The sequence below is a fragment of the Pleuronectes platessa genome, chromosome 11 (assembly GCF_947347685.1).
Source record: "Pleuronectes platessa chromosome 11, fPlePla1.1, whole genome shotgun sequence".
In the NCBI taxonomy this organism is placed as follows: Eukaryota; Metazoa; Chordata; class Actinopteri; order Pleuronectiformes; family Pleuronectidae; genus Pleuronectes; species Pleuronectes platessa.
Window position 1 is genome coordinate 9,899,596 of NC_070636.1, and position 22,566 is coordinate 9,922,161.

General features: G+C 43.2%; 1 protein-coding gene across 6 annotated transcripts in view; it reads left to right on the plus strand.

The window, feature by feature from the left end:
* Nucleotides 1-22,566, plus strand: part of qkia (QKI, KH domain containing, RNA binding a) — a 73,879-nt gene that overhangs the window by 45,867 nt on the left and 5,446 nt on the right. For 3 of the 6 annotated variants that reach the window (XM_053435072.1, XM_053435074.1, XM_053435071.1), the window contains exons 5-6: nucleotides 19,173-19,260; nucleotides 20,631-21,059. In XM_053435072.1, the coding sequence (XP_053291047.1) occupies nucleotides 19,173-19,260; nucleotides 20,631-21,059 (517 nt within the window). The remainder of the gene's footprint in view (nucleotides 1-19,172; nucleotides 19,261-20,630; nucleotides 21,060-22,566) is intronic. The other 3 variants (XM_053435077.1, XM_053435075.1, XM_053435073.1) reach the window with 2 other exon arrangements.

Here is a 22,566-nt window from a genome sequence, read left to right on the forward strand (position 1 = left end):
CTACATGTATAGTTTCCAAGGCAGTTGCTACGGAGGACATAGCTTAACATGGAATTAGCTGCTTTAATGCTGAGAAAAGCCTTTCCATGTTCAGCTATGTTTGTGTGAACACCAGGATAATGGGGCTACGTATGGCACAGCACCTCAATCCCACTGTTAGCATCCTGTTTACTTCCACATATAGACAATGAGAACAGGACGACTTCACCCCCAATGGGGTGGAAAAACATAGCTAGCTGCACCCACCTCCTGTGACTGCCACATTTCATCCCAGCTTCCCCTTCTGCCACAGCTTCCTGTACACTGTGCCACTGGTGATAGCTACTCTGTGTTTTGGCACCTGGTGTGTGTTTTTTCCTGTCAACTGTGTTGACCAGGTGGGCGGGGCAGCTGATTTGCCATCGGGTGGAAATGCACAGGCCTGGGTGTTCTGCGGAAATGAGACCAGCCGATGCCAAGGCACGCAAGGTTAAACAAGGGGTGTGGTGTCACTAGAATTGTGAAGCTGCCTTCCTTCATGCACTTCATCCTCTAAATGCTTCCATGTGAATGAAATAAACCCTAGATGACGTTTACCCTACATATAGCTGCACTGCAGTTCTATTTATCGGCCTGTGTTGTTTCAATAGCAGAATAATGATGCTTTTTACAACCTTGAGCAAGTGACACCTCAATAAATAAACCCCCTTTAATCATAAACAAATACACAAAGATTAGAATCGATGAAACTGGAACGAAAGCACATTTATATTACATTGTAAGAGTCCATTCTGAATCCCCTCAAACCAACTTTGATGTGAAAAGCTACAGCGTTTAACTAACTTCTTATTCACCTGAACTGCGAATGTAAGATCTTACACAAAAGGTGCATCCATGTTGTGCTCGTCTGTCTAGTATGAGAATTCCTCTTTGTCTGTCTCATCCAGGCCTTAGCCCAGCCTGACAATGAGGAAAGCACTTCAGTTCACGTCCTCGTGTTTAAGGATTGCTTGTCTCTGCTCAGCCTGCCTGTCACTTCTTTACCCACTTGTTATGATTCTGAGTGCAGGAGTGTTTCAGATCTCCACAACCTGTATGTACACACAAAGGATGTTGCTTACAAATTCACGCAAATATGTGTGTGCTCACACACAAAATTCAAGCATGAAGCTTGCTCTGGATGTGACAATGTTCTAAAGACTGATACAGAATGAGTCACTGTGAACACACATACAGACACACACAACAAAACCGCTTTTGGCGTCCATTTAAGCCAATGACAGCTTGCTGCAGCTAACACTCATCTGAATGGAGTGCCACAAAAATAGCGTCCTGACTCGTCTGGAAATCTGTGCATTTCCCAGCCCAACCAGAGCATTGAAGATTGACTGGAGATTCAGTACCTGAACCTTGTTGTAGGTTAAGAAGACGCTCTCCCCTTTTATTCCTCAAACACAAGAAAAGCAGCTCCCAGCTCTTTAGAGACACTAATGGAATTTTGCCCATAAAAAGTTTCAGTGCACCCTTAATTCAAATAATGTGTTTTAAAGAACTAATTAATGACCCTTTGCAGACCACCAAAGGCCATTTTCCTTCAAGCCAAGGCATCTTTGTTCATTTATATGTAATGAAAAGATCCTTCCATTAGACGGATAATGTCTTTTCTTGGCCCATCAAATGATCCCATAAATAATTTGATTCTTGAGGAATACAATGTTCCTGCTTTGTTTTACGATGTCATAATTTCAAAGTCACATTTATCTTGGTGGTCTTTATTTGTTCAGTCCAAACGTTGAAGGCAATTACTCATAAGTATATTTTTAATTCATATTTTAATTTTAATAAATCTCAAATTGTTTAGATAATTATACAAACTTAAAGTTATGTTGTGAAAAAGTCCTTCGATTCTGCTTTCAGGAATCCAGCTCTTAATGCACCATTCCATAATGGCCGGTCACTGACCTCGGGCATGACTAATTGAATGTCAATAGAAGTGACATAGTTTCAATATGGCAATATGGATGAAGAAGTGTCAAGTTGTCCCGTCCCTGAATGTTGAGTTTGTGAATTATCTACCCAAGAAGCTCCAAGGGCACTACATTTTCTACATGTCCATTATCAAGCGGACAACATGAGTGGGTGGGCAGTCCAGCCGGCTGACAGTAATGCTCTTTATCATGCTAAACAAAATTGGATTAAAGTACACTGGGTACGCACTGTTCTAATGAAGGGCATCTTCTCCACATTTGGCACCGTAAAATCGCCTTTATTAAATCGCACGGGAAACAAAATGAGGCCACGTTTTTATTTCCTTTTAAGGAACAGGCTTTAGTTTTCAGCAGTTGAAGCCAAGTCTGAGCATAGTATGATCAAGTAAAAGTTGTTTTTGTCTGCAAACCTGGCAATAAATGGATGTTAAAAGCTATCTAATGATCATTTGCTTTTAAACAATCTTATAATTGACTCAAGTGGGATAAGAAGTCTGGCAGGGAAAAACTCAACCAGTTCAGCTAAACTCACAGTGAGAACTTAAGAGTGTTATAATGGAATTGTTTATAGAATATTGTTACGTAGTAACGTTTAATTTGATCATGTAAGTTGTACTTAATTTTAACGATTGTTTGTTTTATAACAGCAATATACTTATTACACTTTGGCTTTGTTTTCAGAAAGTTGTAGGACCAACAATGGGTTACTGATACTGACTCGTATGAGTGTGTTGCAAATCCGTTTAGTCTGTGTCAAAATCCATCATCGGCATTTCATTGGTTGACTTGTTAGCAGAGCAAATATTGACTGATGTGTAACGCCTTGTCCATAACTGCTCCTTACTAAGAGATTGATTGACAGTTGGAATACGAGCACGGACAGGTAGTATTAAAGGTGCACACTTATTCCTCTTTGCCCCTCTGTAGCGCTCGTTTGCCCCTCGTTCCTCTGAACCTTTCAACTCTCTGTGAACCCGGAGCAGGGGAACATCGGGGAGTTGAGGGAGACAGAGGGAGGCAGAGAGAGAGAGAGAGAGATGGGTGGGAGAGCTTGATTGAGCTACTCTTTCAAGTGTGGATTTACTCCACTGATCCTGCCCTGGTGTGCACACATTAGCACACACTAGCACACGCATGGATACGCTAGCCCAGAAAAATGCTTCCACATGCATGCATGCACATACACACACACCCACTGACTTAAATGCTCCGCTTATCCCTCGAGTCCTTGGTTAAGGCCCTCAAACGAAACCAGCAGTAGAGCCCCACTGCACTTTAGGTAACCTTCACTCGGATACCTTCAGAGTTTTATGAATAAACTCCAAACTGATTCATTTGACCTCCTCTCTTTGTCTCCTGATGGGCTGAACTGCTATAACAACTGACCTGACTGTCAGTTTTGAAAGAGGCAGAAACCCTGAGTTATGTATTTGCCATGATTATGACAAATTGAATGATGTTGCGATCACAGGTAAAAAAATTAATAATCCCTCTCTATGGGTTGAAACATTCAAGCATGTTGCACCACTGGGCACCTGCTTTTTAAATTATGTAAGAATTTGGATTTTTCGTTAAGACAACTGAGAGAGAAACTACTGCAGTATCTGTTGTTGATGGGCAATGAGGAGGAAAACATGACTAAAATGTTTGACCTCATGCAGAAGCAGCTGTCCTCTGCATGAAGGCTTTGACAAAATGCAACATCGTGAAAAACAGATACAACTTTTTATTTGTGCATGTGTTCATAAATCCGAATTGTGTGTCGATTTCTGCATTATTCACATATGTGCTCATTTAAGCAGATGTGATTGACAGGTGTATGCACTGTACATTCTTGTGGCTATAATAAATTCTCGTTTGTCCTTTCTGGTCACAGCACCTTTGAGGGGCTTATGGGAAAATGACCGACAGGCGGACAATTGTACAAGGCCATTTGAGTCCATAAAAAGACCTTGTCCTTTGATAACCCTCAGTGCTTTTCCCTCAAGACGCCTTTTCATAATAAATAGATATAGTGCTAGTCTTTGTTTGCATTTTAGCTTTTAGGCACAAGCATAAAAGCAGCCTTTCTCTTTCAGACAAATTAGGTTCTCAGGTTTTTATACTTAACTTTGCCCATACCAGTCTGTTGTCGTCATATTATATCATAGGCTTGACACGTGTCTTCATGCTTAATGTGCCTGAAGATCCAAGAGGACCTATAAGCTGTTGGGCTTCTTTCTTTTTCTAGCATTTGTCTTTAAAACACTTCTAGCAAGTTGTAATTATTGAGGTACAATGGCTTTGAGCTTGGTGTTATTTTTACTTGTAATATTGCTGATTTTGGATATGAACCATATAATTATGTCACATCCCTCTTTGAATTTGTACTGTGAAAATCCCAAACATGCTAAATCCTTAAATGTAACTGTAAACATGTTGCCCTGGAGACCATCTCCTGGTACAGCACCTCATCTTTTCTAAGCCCAGAGTTATTGTTATATCCAAGTAAAAGTGTCTCTGGTGAGAAGGCTGTTGATTCTTGTCTATATTGATTTATTTATCCAATATCTTTTATAGATGATTCATTTTACCTGCAATGACTGGTAAATGATGGTGCAAATCCTTTTCATTTCATTTAGAGAAGTGGTTGGGGTTATAACACATGGTTTTGTTAAAGACATTAAGAGAAGAAGCCCCTCTAGCCTGGAATTTCTTAACAAACACACACACACACACACACACACACACACACACAGTTATAGAGCATCAGAGGACGCAGCAGCGGTTCGGTTTTAAGGCAAATGCACATGGAGAAAGAAAGTCAGTTGGCACTGGGGCACTTTGGCCCTGGAGAGCCAAGTGCATGTCTCCCTGAATGAAACTGTCATTGCCGAGAACAAAGTGAGCATGGTAGCAGCCTGAGCAGACCAGCGGCCTCGAGCACTTCTCTCCATTTGCAACACAGTGGGAACCAAGTCCTCCTTCCTTGATCCAGCTCACCGCTCCCACTTGTGCTCCAACCCCCACTTCTTCCTTCAATCTTTCTTTTACCCCTTTTTAAAGATCTATTTATGGTATTTCCTCAGTTGTGTCATTCCACTCCTCATTATGGAAATTAAGAGATGGTTTCACTGCTCCACTTTTCTTGATTTATTTTTATAAATGCCTTGGCAGTGGCTGGCGAAGTGAGAGCTCTACATCAATTGCCATGTTTGGCTCAGCAGCCTCTTTGTAGTCCCTCTAGGCCAAGACTAAGTTTCTCTTCTGGGCAAACCTGTGTTTCCCTTTGTTCTTGTTCCACTCTCTTGCTCTCCTGAGCCCGAGTGTACCTTTCCGATTTTTTTTTTCTTTTCCCCTATGTTTCGCTTTGCCTTGGACCACCATTGAGGAAGGACATGCAGTAGGTGTTGTTTTTTTTAAAGGCAGACAGATGGACTTTAATGGAAGCCAAGTTAGCAGATCTGCGGGGTGTTGTATCTGTACTTGGCAGTAGTAGTTTGCGGAGTGCCATGTTCGCAGCGCCGTCAGAACCACTCATACAAAAAGGCACAGGGAGAAGATGATGCAGAACAGTGGAAATCTGTTCGAGGCAGCAGTGCACCCGCTTTGCAATCAATAAACTTCCTTTTTGTTTTTCTTACAATTTCTTTCTAGCTCTCCCCCTCCCTTCTCTCTGTCAGCAATATATGACAAATGAGTACAAAACACCATCTGGCTGCATCCATCCATGTGTGCCTCTCCAATTAATGATGTTTATTCTCTGTTAGGCCTACCTATCACTACCATTCTTCTCTTATTTACTCTTAATCGACCCCCCCCCCCCCCCCCCAAGTCTACTGTCATGCATGATATCCAGCCATATCCATAATGAGAAGCTTACGTTTGTCAGTGAGCCTGGTTTTATTGGCTTGGCTGATGCAATGCTTTGCAACAGGCTGTTGAAGCAGGGTGCCATTGGTTAAAAAAAAAAAAAAAAAATATGCAACTTAATAGTAACACAATGTGGGAGATTCTTTTACAGAAAGGTTGAGGTCTGATGAAACTGGTGTCATTATTCCTAGACATCTTATGCACATGAAAATATCTGGAAGGGGTTGTACCGGGGTAGATCATGCAGGAGGCACTCGCGTAATGATTTATATCTCGGCATCTTCTACATGTATGGCACCTCGTCCGTCTGTCTCTTCCCCCCCCCCCCCCCCGTTATTTGTCTATTGTGTGTTAGAAACCTCTTCCTCAAACCCAGTCACTGGTTGTGTATTTTTCTGCTGTATTTTGAAGTGCGGGCTCACTGACATTTTCCAGATATTGTCCTTGGGATGTTGGCATGAAACGTTGATATGGACATTTACATTCTCACATACAGCCCATTTACAGGAATATTTCTGAAAGCAGCTTTAGATTGTCCCTTACCATTGCTACCTGTAAGGCCTGCGACACATCTGCTGAGTAAAGGTGGTGTGTAGGAAAAGCTACAACACCTGTTCTTGTCCCCTGTGCTGCACGATTGTATGTCTGCAACTGAGATGAATAACAAAAGTAGCTATTATCTCACTACGTCAGCCAGCTCAAGTAGGCTTTGCAGGCACGCAGTAGGTAGATGCTCTTAGTCAACCTGACAGCCTCACTTTCCCTGTGGGTTGTTATTACCTTCATCAGGCTAATGAAGGAGCTGGATTGGATCATATTAACCTCCTGATCTCCACCTCCCAGGACACCACAGTTACAACAGGCTGGACTTCACCGTTTGCTGCTCCCATTATATATGTGTGTGTGAGAAAGCGAGCGATGAAGCTGTCCCACCTGCACGTAGACGCTGCATCTCCCTCATGAATGTTAATCATCTTTTTAATTGGCTTCCTTGACTTAGTGACCTCTGCTTGAGATGGCAAGACTGCATCACTGTGTTCTCCCTTCAATGCTTTTACTGCTGTGTTCTTACTTTGTGTGTGTTAGTGTTGTTGAGCTGGCTATCGGCAGTGTTAGCATAGCCCCAAACATTTTCTTGTCCTCCACTTTCATCATTATCCATCTTGACACCATCACACACTTTGCACTCATTTACCCAGCCCTTTGGTCTGTCCATACCTGCTAATATATTCGAGACAGGTCCTTGTAACAGGAGAGCAGAGGAGAGCAAACACTTTAACTGTGTGATGTATAAATCACCACCGATTAATGATCTACAGGTGATAAGTGGGTAATTGGAATTGACCACTTAAACTGCTTCACCACAGGAAACAGATGTGGCTTTTCCGACACTTATGCCAATAATGATCACTCCCACACAACGTTTGATTTGTTGCTGTGACCATGTATCGCCATGTCATGTGAAACAGTATTCACTCAGCCATACACCCTGACATTAATATATTAGCTGGTACCAGCCTTTCTTTATGAACTGCTTGGTTACATAAACTACTGGGTAGCCAGAGTCCCGCTGTACCCCCGACAACAAAATAACAGTCAAAATGCTTTACTTCTCTCAATGTCTGCATTAGGTTCAAACACCTGAAAGCAGGTGCATGCTGGACCTGCCCTGACATCCAAATCCACCAGTACATAATGGGTTGAAAATGGATTGTCACACACGAGAGCAGATTAACGGAGAGAATATATTGGTATTATTATTATTAGTTGCTTACTATATTTGCAAAATGAGTGAATGTAAATGTTGATTAATATCATTATAATATACCGTACACACACTCAGTGACTGTCTTGTGTCCATGATCTCAGAGGACATTACATTTACTAGCTACTGCCTTACCCAAACCTTGTCATACCCTAACCAGACTAATTGTCTGCACTTAGTCTTCTTCAGCAATGGAACAATGTGTAATAGGTTACATTGCAAAGCTCCAGTTTGCATTATTCATAATTTATTATCAAGGCAGACAAACCCTGACATTTTCCCATTTTCTGAACGACCCACATCATGCATTGAGCTAAAAGTTCTTGCTTTTCATTTAAAGTGTTGCCTACTTTCAACGGTTTTCTTTCCGCATGTTCTGCAGATAAGGTTACATCTTCCCTGCTTACTTATAAAACAAATTAGACCACACTTGAGACGCAATGTTCTTAGAAGCCTAGAAAATCTGTCACTGCCTTCTGCCATGTTCTAAATGATGCAAAGCACCCAGGTTGCATGCTGCGTCTGCGTATGTAAGCCTGTCTGGAGAGTGCGATAATCAAACACAGTTTCATGATAATTATTGGTTATACATACCATTGGGAATTTCTCTGTGGTTAACTTTGAAACAAGCAACTGCCTTGTGTTCATAGTTGGCTAAGATATTTACAACATATGCTTTACAGAGAAAGACCATCTTCAATTTTTGCATTTTAAGTCCACAGTATCTCTGTAAATTAAAACGATACATTTATCAACTGCTCTTTCTTCTCTCATCCCTTGTTTTTCTACCCATCATTTCCCATCTTTCCCTCAATGGGTGTCCGTCATCTTTTCTTTCTCGCTGTGTATTTTCCCTGTCTCTTGATGTCTGCTCTCCTCTTTCTGTCTCTCTGGGGAATTGAATGGACAAGCCATTCAACACTCACTCTTATTACTGTATCAGCAGGGGCCTGAAGGCCACCACATCCTCTTCACGGCACAGAGGTTAAAAAACTACAGAGCAGGCTGCGGATGTTTGCAGATATGTCTCAAGTGACAAAGAAGCAGGACTGAGTCACTGATATTAATCTTATAAAGATATAGAGAAGTTTAGGTTGTGTTAAGAGGATGAGACACTTAAATCCACGGTTCTCACTTGTTTGGACAAAAATGTAATGATTCTGAAGTTGCAAAATTGTTGTTATTGCTATACATATGGTAACTCATGGGCTGCTGTCCATGTGTTCCAAGTCCCTCCTGTAAGCCCAAACCTAGCAGGGGGCACCTGGTTTGATCTTGGCCTGAAGGTTCCTCCCCTGCATATCTCCATCTGCCCAGCCCTCCTCATTTCCAGCTCCACCGCTCTCATGGTGGGAAGACAGGTGGTACTGACCCTAAAGTATCAGCACCCCTGAAGGGAGCAACCTGCCCAAGCCTGGCAGACTTCCCTGGTCTTGTCCGTCTCCTTCTTTAATTTCCTGGTTCTGGCACAGAAATGCAGAAACACCTCCTCAGCCTGTCTCAGTCTGGAGAGCTTAAGGCCTCCTTTGTCATGAGAAACGCATATAGAGAAATTATCTAAAGCAGGCATGATTGGATAAAGCTCCATTTATTTAATTAAATACTTACTACTATCAGATATTGTTAGACAATTTAAAGCATCCCTGCAATGCAACATTTTAGTGACCATGTTATCATGGGGGTAAAGGGTTTTATTAAGATGGAATTTCTTGTGTATGGGCATCTACCCACGGGCGTACCTGTAGTGAGCTCATTAGTTGTAGTGCGGGGGTTGGTGTTTCAGAAATACCATAAAAGCATAGAAACAGCAGTGTGGATCTGAATACCTCTCACCTCATCATCAAGAGGTTGCTCACGGAGGCAGTCACAAGAATGGGTGAAATCTATTAGGCTGGGCTAGATTCAGATTGTAATAACAGTTGTGCTGAATGACATGTTTCATCTCCTCCCTCAACTCCTCGTCAAGTAGGTAATTGGGAAAGAGCAGAAAAATATGTATGCAACTATGTTCATTCGGGTGCACACACAGGTCAAGTTACTATCGGTGCTATCTTTTGGTCGGGAAAAACTTTATGGATTTTTTGCAGTGGGATTTCTCCCGAGCCCCCTATAACCGATCCGATTATGACAGATAGGCTGTTGTCATTATGTTTACGCCAAGACTGCCAGAGATCAACAGCAGGCCAAGGAGGAGTTGAGCAAATCAATGAGAACGCATAGTTCTACAATGAAGCAATGGTACAAAACATAATTTGCTTTGCTATGAGAAGGGCTGGCCAGTCTCTGTTATTAATGGTAATCAATCACTAAAAAAGACTAGTTGAACAAGGATAAATGTCATGAAGCTAGAGTGAAGTATACAGGTGCAGAGTCAATTATTGTCTGAGTGATGAGTCTGTTTCTTTAGGTTTGCAAACTTGTCCTCCGTGGATTAGAATCAAACCTCAACCTCATCTCGCAGCATTTAGCACGTTCTCTCTTACACTCTCTTGAGTTGTTACTTTTATTTTTTCTTGGAAATCATCCTGTTGCTAATCCATCTCTTTTTTCTTTTTTTCCCCACATATATGGGGAATTAATCCTTTTCCCTTCTTCTGTCTCCATTTTGTTTTAAGTCTGCCAAGATCCCTAGTAAAGGTGCATCTACTTACACAGGCCCTCTGCACCACTTACAAAATTGGCTTGCCCCCTTGTTCTGTCCTTTTTTAATTTCAATTGACACACACAGGCTCGCACCTCCGTCCCTAACCACCTAGGTCCCACACATCATTGTAAAATAACCTCCTTCCTAATCCACCTGGTTGTGCTTGGCACCACTGTTCCCCCCCCCCCCCCCCCCCCAAGTATCCTAATACAGAACACAGGAAGAGGAGGCGGGTAACAAGGCAGGCTCAGAGGCCTGGGCAGTTTTAATCTGCCCTGGTCCTCCAGTGGCAAGGAGAGGGATCCTGCAGGCCCCTGGCCAATCTCTCTGCCTCACTTTGAAGGTCCATTTAATCTACCTACCGAGAACCAATGAAATGCACAAGTGTGTGGATGTTTTCGTGTGTGTGTATATGGCTGTGGTTTGTAGGGAAGCTGTGGTTCAGGCTCAGTGCTGATGGGGACATATGAACAGTGTCTCTCTGCCACTCTGTGTCTTTGTCTAGCACGCACACACCACTTCATAGATTGTCCACCCGCAGTAGTTTCTGAACTTCCCCTGAGGCCTTACCAGGGCCAAACATCAACATCTGCAAAGTGGTAACACACACACAAAGTGCTTTCATCTCTGCCTCTCCAGCGACTGTGTGTCCCAGTGTTTAGGCAGGAAAATAGGATTGTGTAGAGCTCAGCGTTTAGAGAGCCCAAAGGCCGCCCGTCAAATTCAGCTCCCACAGTGTGATTCCTCACTTTGCCAGCCATCGCTCAAGTCATTTGAAACTCTATTCTCTCAGTCCGACCAGCCAACTCTGAACTGATGGCTTTCTCTGTCTCCTCTATGCTGTCTCGAGTGTAGAAACTTTGCCTCACTTGGGTTCATTTGCTTTGTTCGTCACAGTCCCTTTCTTTTCTGGTTCGGGTTTTTTTCGTTTGTTAGTGGTGATTTTTGCAATACTTTACTTGCAGTGTACTATGCTGACTTGTTAGTGGAACTTGTGGTTGTGTTTAGGGGGGCAAACAAAACTAAAACCCAAACATTTCTTTATTCTGTTGAATAACCTCTTTGAAATTCCAATGTTTTTGTCCTGCCAGCAAAACATCTGTAACAGTAACAGACTAAAAAGTAGAATATGCATTGAAGAGCTTTGCAGGGCCGCTAGGATCCCACATGGCTATTAGTCCGAGATCAGATTTGTCCAAATTATTTCATCCAAAGTTTTCTTTGTTAACATCTGGACCAATTTTTGCATTCTTTTCGCAGGATATATTTCCATGTGAATGACTCGCAGATCTGTCCCATAATCAGCCTTGTGTGTTGACATTGTTGGCGAGTGTAATTAGTGTAAAGCCCCAATCACACTGGATAAAAAAAAAAACATTAACATCTGCTAACATCTGGCTTTTGTTTTCACTGGGATGGGGTGCTATCATTCAGTTTATTTCACTGAGAACAACATGCAGACGCAAATTTGTTCTTCATATGTAGTGCTGCAAGATAGCATGATGAGAAGCTTCTCCTGATTTGAGGGCCACCACTGTTACATAGTCACCTTCTGCTGCTTTCTACCGCTTACAGAGCCTTTTTACTGGCATGTTGGTGACAATGAATGTGACCTGTAAGCAGGTAAAAGGAGTTGAAGTAAGCATTTATGTTCTTAGGTTTGTTTTCTGAATTAAGGTTTGGGCATTTTCATAAGTTTACAATAAACAAAGAATGCTAAAGAAAGTTTCTCTAAATAAGTGCTTGTGGTTAAACTTGTTGTTGAGGTGGATCCATCCAATGGATTCCAGGTTTGAATCCCACGTCTTGCAGAAGGTAGGAACTTGGAGCTCTGTTGTAAGAGAGGACTCCAGTGATCAGCTCTGAGTCAGGATATCTGAATCTGATGCAAATCCCTTTGCACTATTTAAAGCTCACAAATCAATCCCGGCCAAATCCCTTCAAGATATTCCCTGCTCGATTGGATGGCATTAAAGGATCGCGGCGACAGAACAATGCACCGTCTGGCAGCCTTGTGGAATGAGGGATAAAGGGAGGGGAGAAGAGTGGAAGGAGAGATAGAATAGCAGTGAGTAAGGTAGACATTGAGGGTGGTGTAAAGTGGGTATATGTGCTGGGATGACATATGACAGTGGAGGAATTTTTTGGTAGGTAGGGAACAGATGATGATGAGAGAAAGGGGATGGGGAGGACACAGACAGCTGTTTTTTTGGCTGTACAACATGGCGGGGCTGCATGATCCCTCCTGCACTTAGCCTGTAACATTATCTGTTTGTCAAAGCCGTAGCAGGCCAACAAGCTTTTAATAATATATCCAAATCATGTAGTTAAATCTGTCTATATTTTTCTAGGTTATTTATATGAACTTTAATCCGCTCTTAATACTGTTATGTTACATGGAATATCAGCCCAGTTTCTGAGGATAAACAAGATCAGTCAGAGTTTCCGCAAAGCTTTCCCCCCGTACAACTGGAAAGGCTTTTGATGAGAGAAAAATATGAATTTTTTTTTCTCTGAGTACAAGGAGCTAGTAGAAAAATATAATTTCTTCTCCTGTCAGTGACACCGAGTCTGTATGTATTTGTCAGTTGATATTGATGGGGCGAGCACAAAGTGCCAAGGCTTCCCACTTCACTCTTCTCCTGTATGGTAAAGGGCTGTTATAAGCCTCACAGACCCATAGTCAATGTGCAAGGTCCCAAACGCATTGCATGTTGTGTATAATTCCAGAGAAGCTGTGGGTGTAAACTAGGCTCCACAAATGAAATTAATATTTCTCTGCAATATATCGTTAGTCTGATCACCCACCAATGCCACACCAGACAGAACAGAAGCAGCTTGGTTACTTTGAAGCCTCGGCACCTTTAAGCTTTGTTATGATTCAGACAGTGGAGTATTATCAGAAGAGTTGGTTCCTGACTTTGTAATGTGCCACTTTAAACTGTACCTCAGTAAGCTGCGTGATTGACAGTAATGGGGCGGAGCAGCCGTGATGTGTTTGTAATAATCTGACTGGAGTCAGGTTCACTTCTATGCTAATGAGCTAGTGTGTTGGTGGTTTAGCATGACTAATAGCGCACGTCGCTAACAGAGCTGTCTGGGAAGTGAGGAAGTGAGGAAATGAGTAAAGGGGAAATAAAGAGGCTTTGCAGGAGCGTTGAGAAGATGGGAGACAGTCAGAGTGGAGAGTTGCAAGAGATTGCGTTAGTCTGGGGGGAAAAGGAAAATACAGTTGAGGCCTGATTCCCTTGGCAGATATGTTCACAAAGGCAGAGGAGAGAAATTGTCTTTGAAACTGCAGCGGTGAATTTGAGAAAGGACATGCAGCACTTACCTCAGCACATTCTTTAAAGATGTCTTTAATGAAAGAGAAAGGTTTTAGGTGTCTGTATCGCTATATACGCTTTTCCCTGTAGTTTAATGTTGTGTTGATTTGTGATCTATATTTGTATTTACTTTCCTAATACTACTTAGTCAGTGCATTGCTTTTCATGAAAAATAAAGTTTTGTGTTTTGTGGTCAGGAGGGTTTTCATGTTTAGTTTTACATTTTCTCCAGCGTACTTTTAGATTTATTGTTTTGGCGATGAAAACATGTGAATCAAATTTGTGTCGCAAGTGTTTTCATTTCTAACCCCAATCCAGCTTCCAAGTTTGCTCTAGTCGAATCTATTTCACTAAACTTTCTCATTTATTTATTTATTTATTGTGGACATGTTTTGAAGCTCACTACAAGTACTCGTTCCTTCCTCTTTCTTGCTCTCCGCTTCTGGAGAGTGTGGAATTGTTGATAAGTCTTCTTGGCAGCGTGGCGAGAGTAATCATTTTCCTCCAGATGTTAGAGTTTGGGAAGGAACCAAAAGGGAGTGGAGAGAGGGAGGGGAACGAGAGAAAAACCAGCTGCAGCCACTACCAGTTCCACCCCTCCACATCTCGTCATCTACTCCTCCCTCCCCGAGGCTCCCAATACCACCTCCCCCACTCCACAGAACTTTCCCCCCCTCCCCACTCATTCTCAGTTCCTCAGTCTGCCTCTCCCTGTATCCCAAGAGGCAGGCAGGGCAGGCTGTGTTTACTGCTGAGGTAATTGGAGTAGTTTGGAGAGAGGCTGACCCTGGCCCCCCCTAAGACCTAAGATATATATATGTGTGTGGGTGGGTGTGGGTGTGTACACGTATGTGTGAATACAACAGTTTGTGATGACTGACAGTGAGGCCAGGGAAGGAAAGCAGGCCTTAGCCAGTGTCAGCCCACTAGGGAGCAGACAAATTGGTTTTCACTACGCTGTCTGTCTTTTCTTGTCTCCTATTCACCAGCTATCCCTCTCTTCTCCCTGAATATCTCTCAATCTCTCCACCAACTCAATCATTCACGCTTTCTCTTGTACTTGCTCAGCAGTGTCTTTTCTCCTCCCCGGCACTCTTTTGTTTCACCTCTCTTTCTATCTCTCTCACTGCTCATCATTCCATCTCTGAGCTGAGCCGTTAGCCGAGCTGAGTTGCATAGACAGCAACTCTCGCCAGATGTGAGAGGAACACGCCCCCTCAGTTGCAGCGATAGACATGAGCAAATTCATCGACCTCATCCAGGCGCCTGTTGTGTTTATCTGTGGGTTAGATGAATAGGAAAGTTCATGGAATTGGGTGTAGGGGTGAGGGTGCGGCTCTATAAATATACTCAGACTACATACTCATCTGTTGCCTGTTATCATCCACATTTGCAAACACGGCATATATGCAGCTTTGAATATAAGCTCTTATTTCTGTAACAATTGGCATTAGCTACAGTTTGTATCCGTCTCGTATAGACAAAAGCTCTGATTATGCGAGAGCCACAAATGAGTAATGCATGAAAATAATTTAGCATGCATCCAGTGACCTCGTCGTCAGGTAGTCAGCGGGACATAGCTCGCCTACTTTAGCTCATCGCACTCTTCCCTCCTCTCCCTTCCGTCCCTCATCCCTCTGTCTTGCTCCTCCCTGATAGCTTTTACCGCTCTGCTGGTTTCACAAATAGGCCTCATTGATTGAATCTGATTCTTACGGATAGAGCAGCTTTATTGAGTGGCTTTTTTCGCTGATGGACAGGAGCATGTGGGTGGGTGTGTGCGTGCATTTGTTTCGCATTCGTGCATGTTAGGGATGATAACGAAAAACTTCCTTTCCTCATCCCCTTTCTCACTCCGTAATCCAGCAGCTATTCCTCTCTTGGGAATTTTAGCTGCCAGATCATTACAGACAACCACACACACATGCTCGCTCACACATACACAACACAAACGGTCTTAGCGGCACCCTGTGTTTGAGCTCATGTTTTAGAATAGATGGTGAATGGTGACTGAGAAGTGTGTTAATTGTGGCGTCACCTTGAGCAAGGCGACATTAAACAGCTCTCTGTGGTGCAGTTCATCAGACCTCCATCAAGGATGTGCTTCTGGGTTACACGATTTAAAGCAAGACGATACAACTGTTGTTGAGTAGCTGCAACAGCGGTCTCTGCAGCAACAAGGGGTAACTACAGAAAGCTGGTGGAATTAAATTATGTTGGGCTCCGAGCAGTTAAGGGCAGTGGCATCAGTGTATCTCCAGAATATAAAGGTTTATGTACAGAAAACAAAGTCTGTCATTTGCTGAGGCAACAAATGCAAAATCGTTATCTCAGTACAATCCAACTGTCGCACTGTCCACACTCATGTCAGGTCAGTGTTTGGCTAATATTATCCTGGACCTGGATTAGTAATGCCTTTTTTTTTTTGGGGGACATAAATTTTCCTCAAATGTTTTGATCATTATTTGGCCAATCTGATTGAAAGAAATAGTCTTATTGCTTCTGCCATGATGTCTATACTGAGAACATCAAAACAGTTTTAATGATATTATCCCAATCTCACCCCTCCTGTCTGCAGCCATTTTGGATTTGCCATTTTATTTGTTGTTCTTGCATTGCTAACACTTCTCAAACAGCCACAGAGAACAAAACCAGAGAAAAGCAGCGAGACGTCGCTGTAGGGAATTTGTAGTTTGATGGGGAAAGACGAGCTTGTTTCAGATGTAAATCAGTAATGATCTGTTGGGGTTTGGGGGCTTTAGCTAACAAACTGTGTTAGCGAGAAGATGGAGCTATATCAAATCCACTCCACTGGGGATACACACATTTCACACACAGCAGCGCACACCTCATCCTAGCAGCAGCATCTGTGCTCTTCCACTCTTGCTGCCCTCTATTTTGCACCTCTCTCCTCTCAACAGGCTCTGTGCCACCTATGCCGAGTTGGATGGATGGTGGCACCCTCTTCCCCCGCGCCCATTTAACCCCCACAACCCTGCCCATCCATCATCATACAGCACACACACAGGCAGCCCTAACATTTATATCCCAGCATGCACTTGTACCGAGCTGCAGCCGGCTGCCTGGTCCCCTGTACTCCCCCTTCCTTGTACCTACAGTCCTATCTTGTGAGAGAACAGCCCAACAGCACCAGCTACTCATCCACATTCTAAAAATATTTTATAAGGGACCCTGATATAGACTCATTTGGCCAGCCACGTAGTAGGCGACCATGCTGTTGGTTTGTGAGTTTAGTGCTGATTCATGTTATCAGTGTAGAAATATTTGAGTTGGTACAATGGTAAAATGTCAGTTTCATCGAAAACTAGATTGTGTTTTTGCTCAAGATAAATCATGATATCAAATCTTTAGATCACCTATCCGTAGTTTGTAGACTGCCGGTCGCTGTGTTAGGAAAAAGCTTGCGACAGGTAACATTTCTGCAGAGTGGATAGTGTTTTGTCTAGCAAGTCGACTTGGCCCTCTTCCAAAGAGCCACAGACACAGTTTTTGGGGTGAGACGCTCGCACTCACACACACAGAGAATGAAGTGGAAAAGGCATCTGTTTTGATTCGTAGGAGTCATTAGTACATTTTAACATACTGTTGGTTTGTTTTCCTTTTTAAAAAAAAATATTATACAAGGTTGTAGAGGACAAGGTCTGGTTTCATTTGTGATATTAGTAACTACAGCGGAGTGCAGGAAAAAAAGAAGCAAAGATGAATAATGGCATTTAGTAGTTTACTTTTCGCTCTTAGGTGTGCTAGGCAGCTGTTTCAGGCCTTGTTCATTAATGTGTACAAGTGTTTCCATAGAGGTGGCAGGAGGGTCTTCTTGTCCATGTCAACCACTGACCTCAGCCATGTTCAATTAGTTTAGTGTGGTTATTGCTGTTGACGCGGCATGTCAAATGGCCCTCTCTCCTCCAGTGGAAAGGGGACAAATTAAGGCTCGTCAACTATGAAGGATGCGTGTGTATGATGTAGAAACCGAGCATAATTAAGGATAAAATATTTCACCCCTCATCTGAATGTTTAGGGAATTTCTTGTTGTTATTAACACGTTTGACCCGGAAAACCGCAAATTACTGAAATTACCAAACCTAATTCTGGTGTCTATGTCTGACAACTGCTCTTGTTTGTGACAATCCCAGCTCTGTGTTGCACATCATCAACTTTTCATGAGGAGAAAAATCTAAATCATGTATGTTGACCCCCTATTTTTTGCATTCCAAGCCTTTTGTCTGTCTCTGCAGAGAAAGTGTGACTTTGAGAAATGTTGGTGTATCTTTGTATTTTAAGACTCTCCCATTAAAAGAAAAAGAGACAGAACTGTGGAGGTAGAGAAGGAGAGCGAGAATTTCCTTGCTTCGTTAATTGGCAGCTCTGTGGTACACTAAACATCGCGCGCACACACACTCTCACACACACAAAGCTGAATACTGTGACTGCTCTGAGGCCACTGTCTTATATTTAGTCAAGGGAGACCAGCCTCTGTCACTTTCTCCTGCTTAACCTAGCTCTTTCTCTTCCTCTCTCTGTGGCTGTGCTGTAGAGGAGTCTCAGGGGAGGGCTTAACTCTGAGCCCTCGTTCTTTTTTCCCTTTCTTTCTCTCTCCCCCTCCATGTCTTTCTTTGCTTATCGTCGTCTGAATGGAGCGGCAGACTGTTGTTAAACTGTGAATTAGTCCAGCAGACAGCCTCTAAGCAGCGAATAGAGAAACGAAGGAGGTTCAGTATTTGCCTCTCTCTGCTTTTATTAAAGCCACCACTAATACCATCAGGCTGGTTGGCCTTACTGTGTGTGCTGGTGATGCGTTGACATACAAATGCAGAGTGCATGTGCGTGAGCTTATGCTTTGGGGAGTGAACACATCAGTACCAAAAAGCATGAAATCAGTTGTTCGTTTAAGGAGGATGTGACGATAGTGAGGCATCACTTGCTCGTCTTTGCACCCTTCAGTTTGGAGAGTTATTCACATCAGTCCTGCTTAAATGATGATGTACAACCTGGAAAATCACTGGGGCTTTTGTGTTGTCATGGTTGTTGAGTGTTCGTTAGCTTCAGGGGAAATGGAGTTGGGGGGGGGGGGGGGGAGGGGAAAGAAACTCTTAATTGCTTTCTGTGAATAATTTCAGTCCCCTAATTTGGTAATAATGACAGTGGCTGCTGCTTTTGTATTTATTTATCCAAACATTAATAGACAGGACTGACATTAACCAGGGCGGTTATTGCGCATTTGATTGCGCACAGGGGAGCAAAGAAAATTACAGTAATTATCATTTTGATATGGATTATGAATATGCATTCGCACACTTAATGTCTCTGTCAGCATTTTAGCAGAGACAAGGCACTCCTCCGTGACAACCGCACTTTAGCTCGTCTCCATCTGCGTTAACCCCTTTGAACCCAGTCCAACCAGTGCTCGCGGAGAAACAGATGACCTGTCGTGTCCAAATAATTTAGCTGTAACTGTGGCCTTTTAACAACACGGTCATGTAGTGCGGTGAAACGGTTGTCGTTCGGATTGTTTCAGTCGGCCTGGGAAGGGGCCTCTGCCTGTGTGTAATTGGTGTGTTACTGTGGAGAGACACACTAACGTTTTCTATTTTTCACAGGCGGAGGGAGAAGACAATTTGAAGAAGATGCAGCTGATGGAGCTGGCGATCCTCAATGGGACGTACAGAGACAACAACATCAAATCACGTAAGCGAGCTGCCATGAGAACACACTTAGCCACACTTAACCTACTCCATCATTTTACACCATACACAACTAATCTTTTTAACTACATAGATCATACATGCATATATTGTCTCTATATTTCATATGAACTAGTACTGTTAACTTTCATTAAACAAATGTGTCGGCAGATCTCCTGTGTACATACCATCATATTATCTCTGACCACTAGCAGACATCTCTCTCCTTCTCTCAAGCTCTACAAACCATTCATGTTTACCTACACAACCATGAGTAGGACAACTTCCATTCCGTTCTTCTTCTTCTTCGTATTTCTTTTCTCCATCCCTACATCCATCCTTTCCCAGCAGTCCAGATGCAATCGCTTTTCATCACCTGCTCTTTAGGCGCATTGCTGTTTTCCACCTGCTCAACTCTGCATGTTAGGCACCAGTTTACACATCTACAGTGTTTGCGCTTTACTCTTAAAGTGTCATTTCTAAATGCATAATTGCACCAAAACTGAATCCAGATCTTGTGGGAATACTCCAATAATTGATTATGTAATAAATTAATATCCAATCTTTAAAGAAAATTGTATTAATCAGAAAGTCCTCAAATGTATGAAATGAAACTCTTTAAGTGATTAATTTCCATGTTTAGTTTCATTCTTCTCAAATGGCTGCCACCTTGATGAAGCGTCCCACCACCTAACCACAGTTACACTTGCGCTTGATCTGCCCTTGGTGAAGCTTGTGTGGCGCAGCTCGTACCACATGCTAACGCTCAGCCACTTGAAATATGACTCTGTGATAAGTTGTACACTATCCAACCTAAATGGACTGCTGACTTTGTAGAGAGACAACATTCATTTAGTTCACTATAAAGTATAAAGTATAGTGTAACATGTTACCTCGGCGACCTACATGTTCAGTTCAACCTGCTCGTTTGTGTCCTCCTCCCCATAAAGTCAACTGCTCCATTTCTGTTGGACTGTTGTTTACCTCACCTGTGCCATTTCCACTTGATGTATGTATGGCTGCTGTGGTGACTGGTATGCTTTGAATGCACTGGGATGGCAGCAGCATTGTGTGCTTGTTTATTGGTGTGTGGGTTATTTTTTGATTTTAGTTTTGCTATGTTGACTTTTTCTTGGCAACATATTGTGGCTTTTGTGGTTCACCACCATGATCATTGCATGGACTAATTTTCGTTTTTGTTCCCCCTCCCTCTTCCCTCTCTCCCTACCACTTCCTGTTCCCCCTTCTTCTCCCCCTTTTGTATTTTCACCCTTCACTGTTCATCTGTGATTATGATCAACCACACTACACTTTATCTCTTCTCCTTTCTTTCTTTCTTTCTACTTCTGTCCTTTTCTCTCTTGCTTATGGCAGCCACCCTTGCGTTCTCTCTTGCAGCGGCGGCAGCGGCCGCTCAGGGCTCTCGCCTCATAGCGGCCCCCTCAGGTCAGGTGATGCCTCAACAGTCACTCCGGCCCCAGACACCAGGTGGGGGCCAAATCATGAACCTCATCCGGCCAACTCAGATGGCTACCATGATGCCTAATGGCACTCCCACCCTGGTGCCTCCCTCAGCGGATGGCGGGCTTATCTACACCACCCCTTACGACTACCCTTATGCCCTGGCACCCACCTCCCTGCTGGAGTACCCCATCGATCACAGTGGGGTTCTAGGTAAGAGAGCCTGGGGAAGCATGGGTACAGCTTTCAACTTTAGCCAGCCTGGACACGAGGCCAGCTTGTTTTACCCCGGAGGGGTGCTGGACGCGGCTTCCATGAGCCACAGTCAGGACTTTTTGAAAGGTAAATATGTCGTGTCCACCTGAAAAACAAATAAAACTCACTGGGTGGATGTGCTGGTGAAGCCCTTGGTTATGGGATGTCCAGATTCAGTATGTGGCTCATATGGACACTATATTAAAATGGCAAAAAGGGGACAAAACTTACCTTGTGTGGGCTAGGCTCTTGGAAAGTTAGTATTTAGACCAAGGTTACTTCACTGTTTTAAGTTATGCTCTCGCTAAACAGTTATGCTCTCAGGTTGACATTGCCTCTTTTCTGCAAGGTTTATATAGGAGGACATGGCTCTGTGTGAAATGAGGCACGTGGACAGAAACACACTGGCATACACGCAGCCTGCTCTCTAACCCTTTCATGCACTGGCCTGAAGGCATATTCAGTCTGGTGGCAGATCCCCTTGGATTTCTGCAGCTTCTGAAATAATTTCTCTGCACTGTTCTCTGCAGGCAGGCCTTGATGCCTGTAGATAGTCCCTCTCTCACCCCCACTGGGGATGTTCATTAAATTCCTCCAGTCTTCACTTTTTTCTCCTCCTTCCCCTCTCGCCATTGTCTTAGCGTCACCCCTCTTGAACCTGAGCTCAGTGCTAGTAGCACCTGACGTTCTTCTTAGTTTCTGTGTCAGGAGTACAGTTCAGTATCAGGGTCGATGTATTATACTCATTCTCAGTGGTGCTTTAAGCTCAACACAGCTGCTACCAAAGAGACATTTATGGATGAAATCAATTGATAAGAACGCCATATGTCCAAATACTAAAATGCCTAGGCACTTTGCAGCTTTAATTCAACAAAGTGCTCCTCTAACGTCGTCCACAGCATCTTCTGGCAGCAGCAGACACCAGCGTGATTTATAGCTAACCCGTGGATTTTAGGTGCTGCTTGGAGTCATGTGTAGAAAAGACTGGAGCAGCTGATTTTCTTTCCTCTCTTTAACTTGCAGGGTTACACCAGCTTAGTGCTTTTGATTTACTCGCGCTATCGATCGGTGCCTTCAGCAGCGCAGGGCCCTGTGGAACACACTGGCTCCCATACTCGAGCGTGCACTTGGGTCGACCGCATGCGCAACTGTATCTAGCCGCCATTGGCTTCTCAGAAAAAGAAAACAGGACATCTGTTGCTTCAGAGCCTTGTCTGAACAAAACCCTTAAATTTATAACATTTAACTTTTTTATTTCTTAATTCCAATGCACATCCCATTAATTTTTTGCAATACTTCAAAACACAGTGACACACACAGTTTGTTTTGTCTCATGTAACGAAGGCGGTGCCAGGCACTGCAGAGGAAAGAAATCAGTTGTGACAAATATAGGAGGTAAATGACAGCCTCTGCCACCAGTGAACAGATTGACCTGGAGAGGAATGGTGAGAGAGGGGAAAGAGAAAATGAAAGCGAAAGGGAGAGGCAGGTGGTGTCTGGCACTTTTCAATTACCATCAGAGCTGTATTTGATTCCCCCACCTTTCAAAAAAAAAAAAAAAGAGACAAATTCCTCTCGATCCTGCTCTGGATCC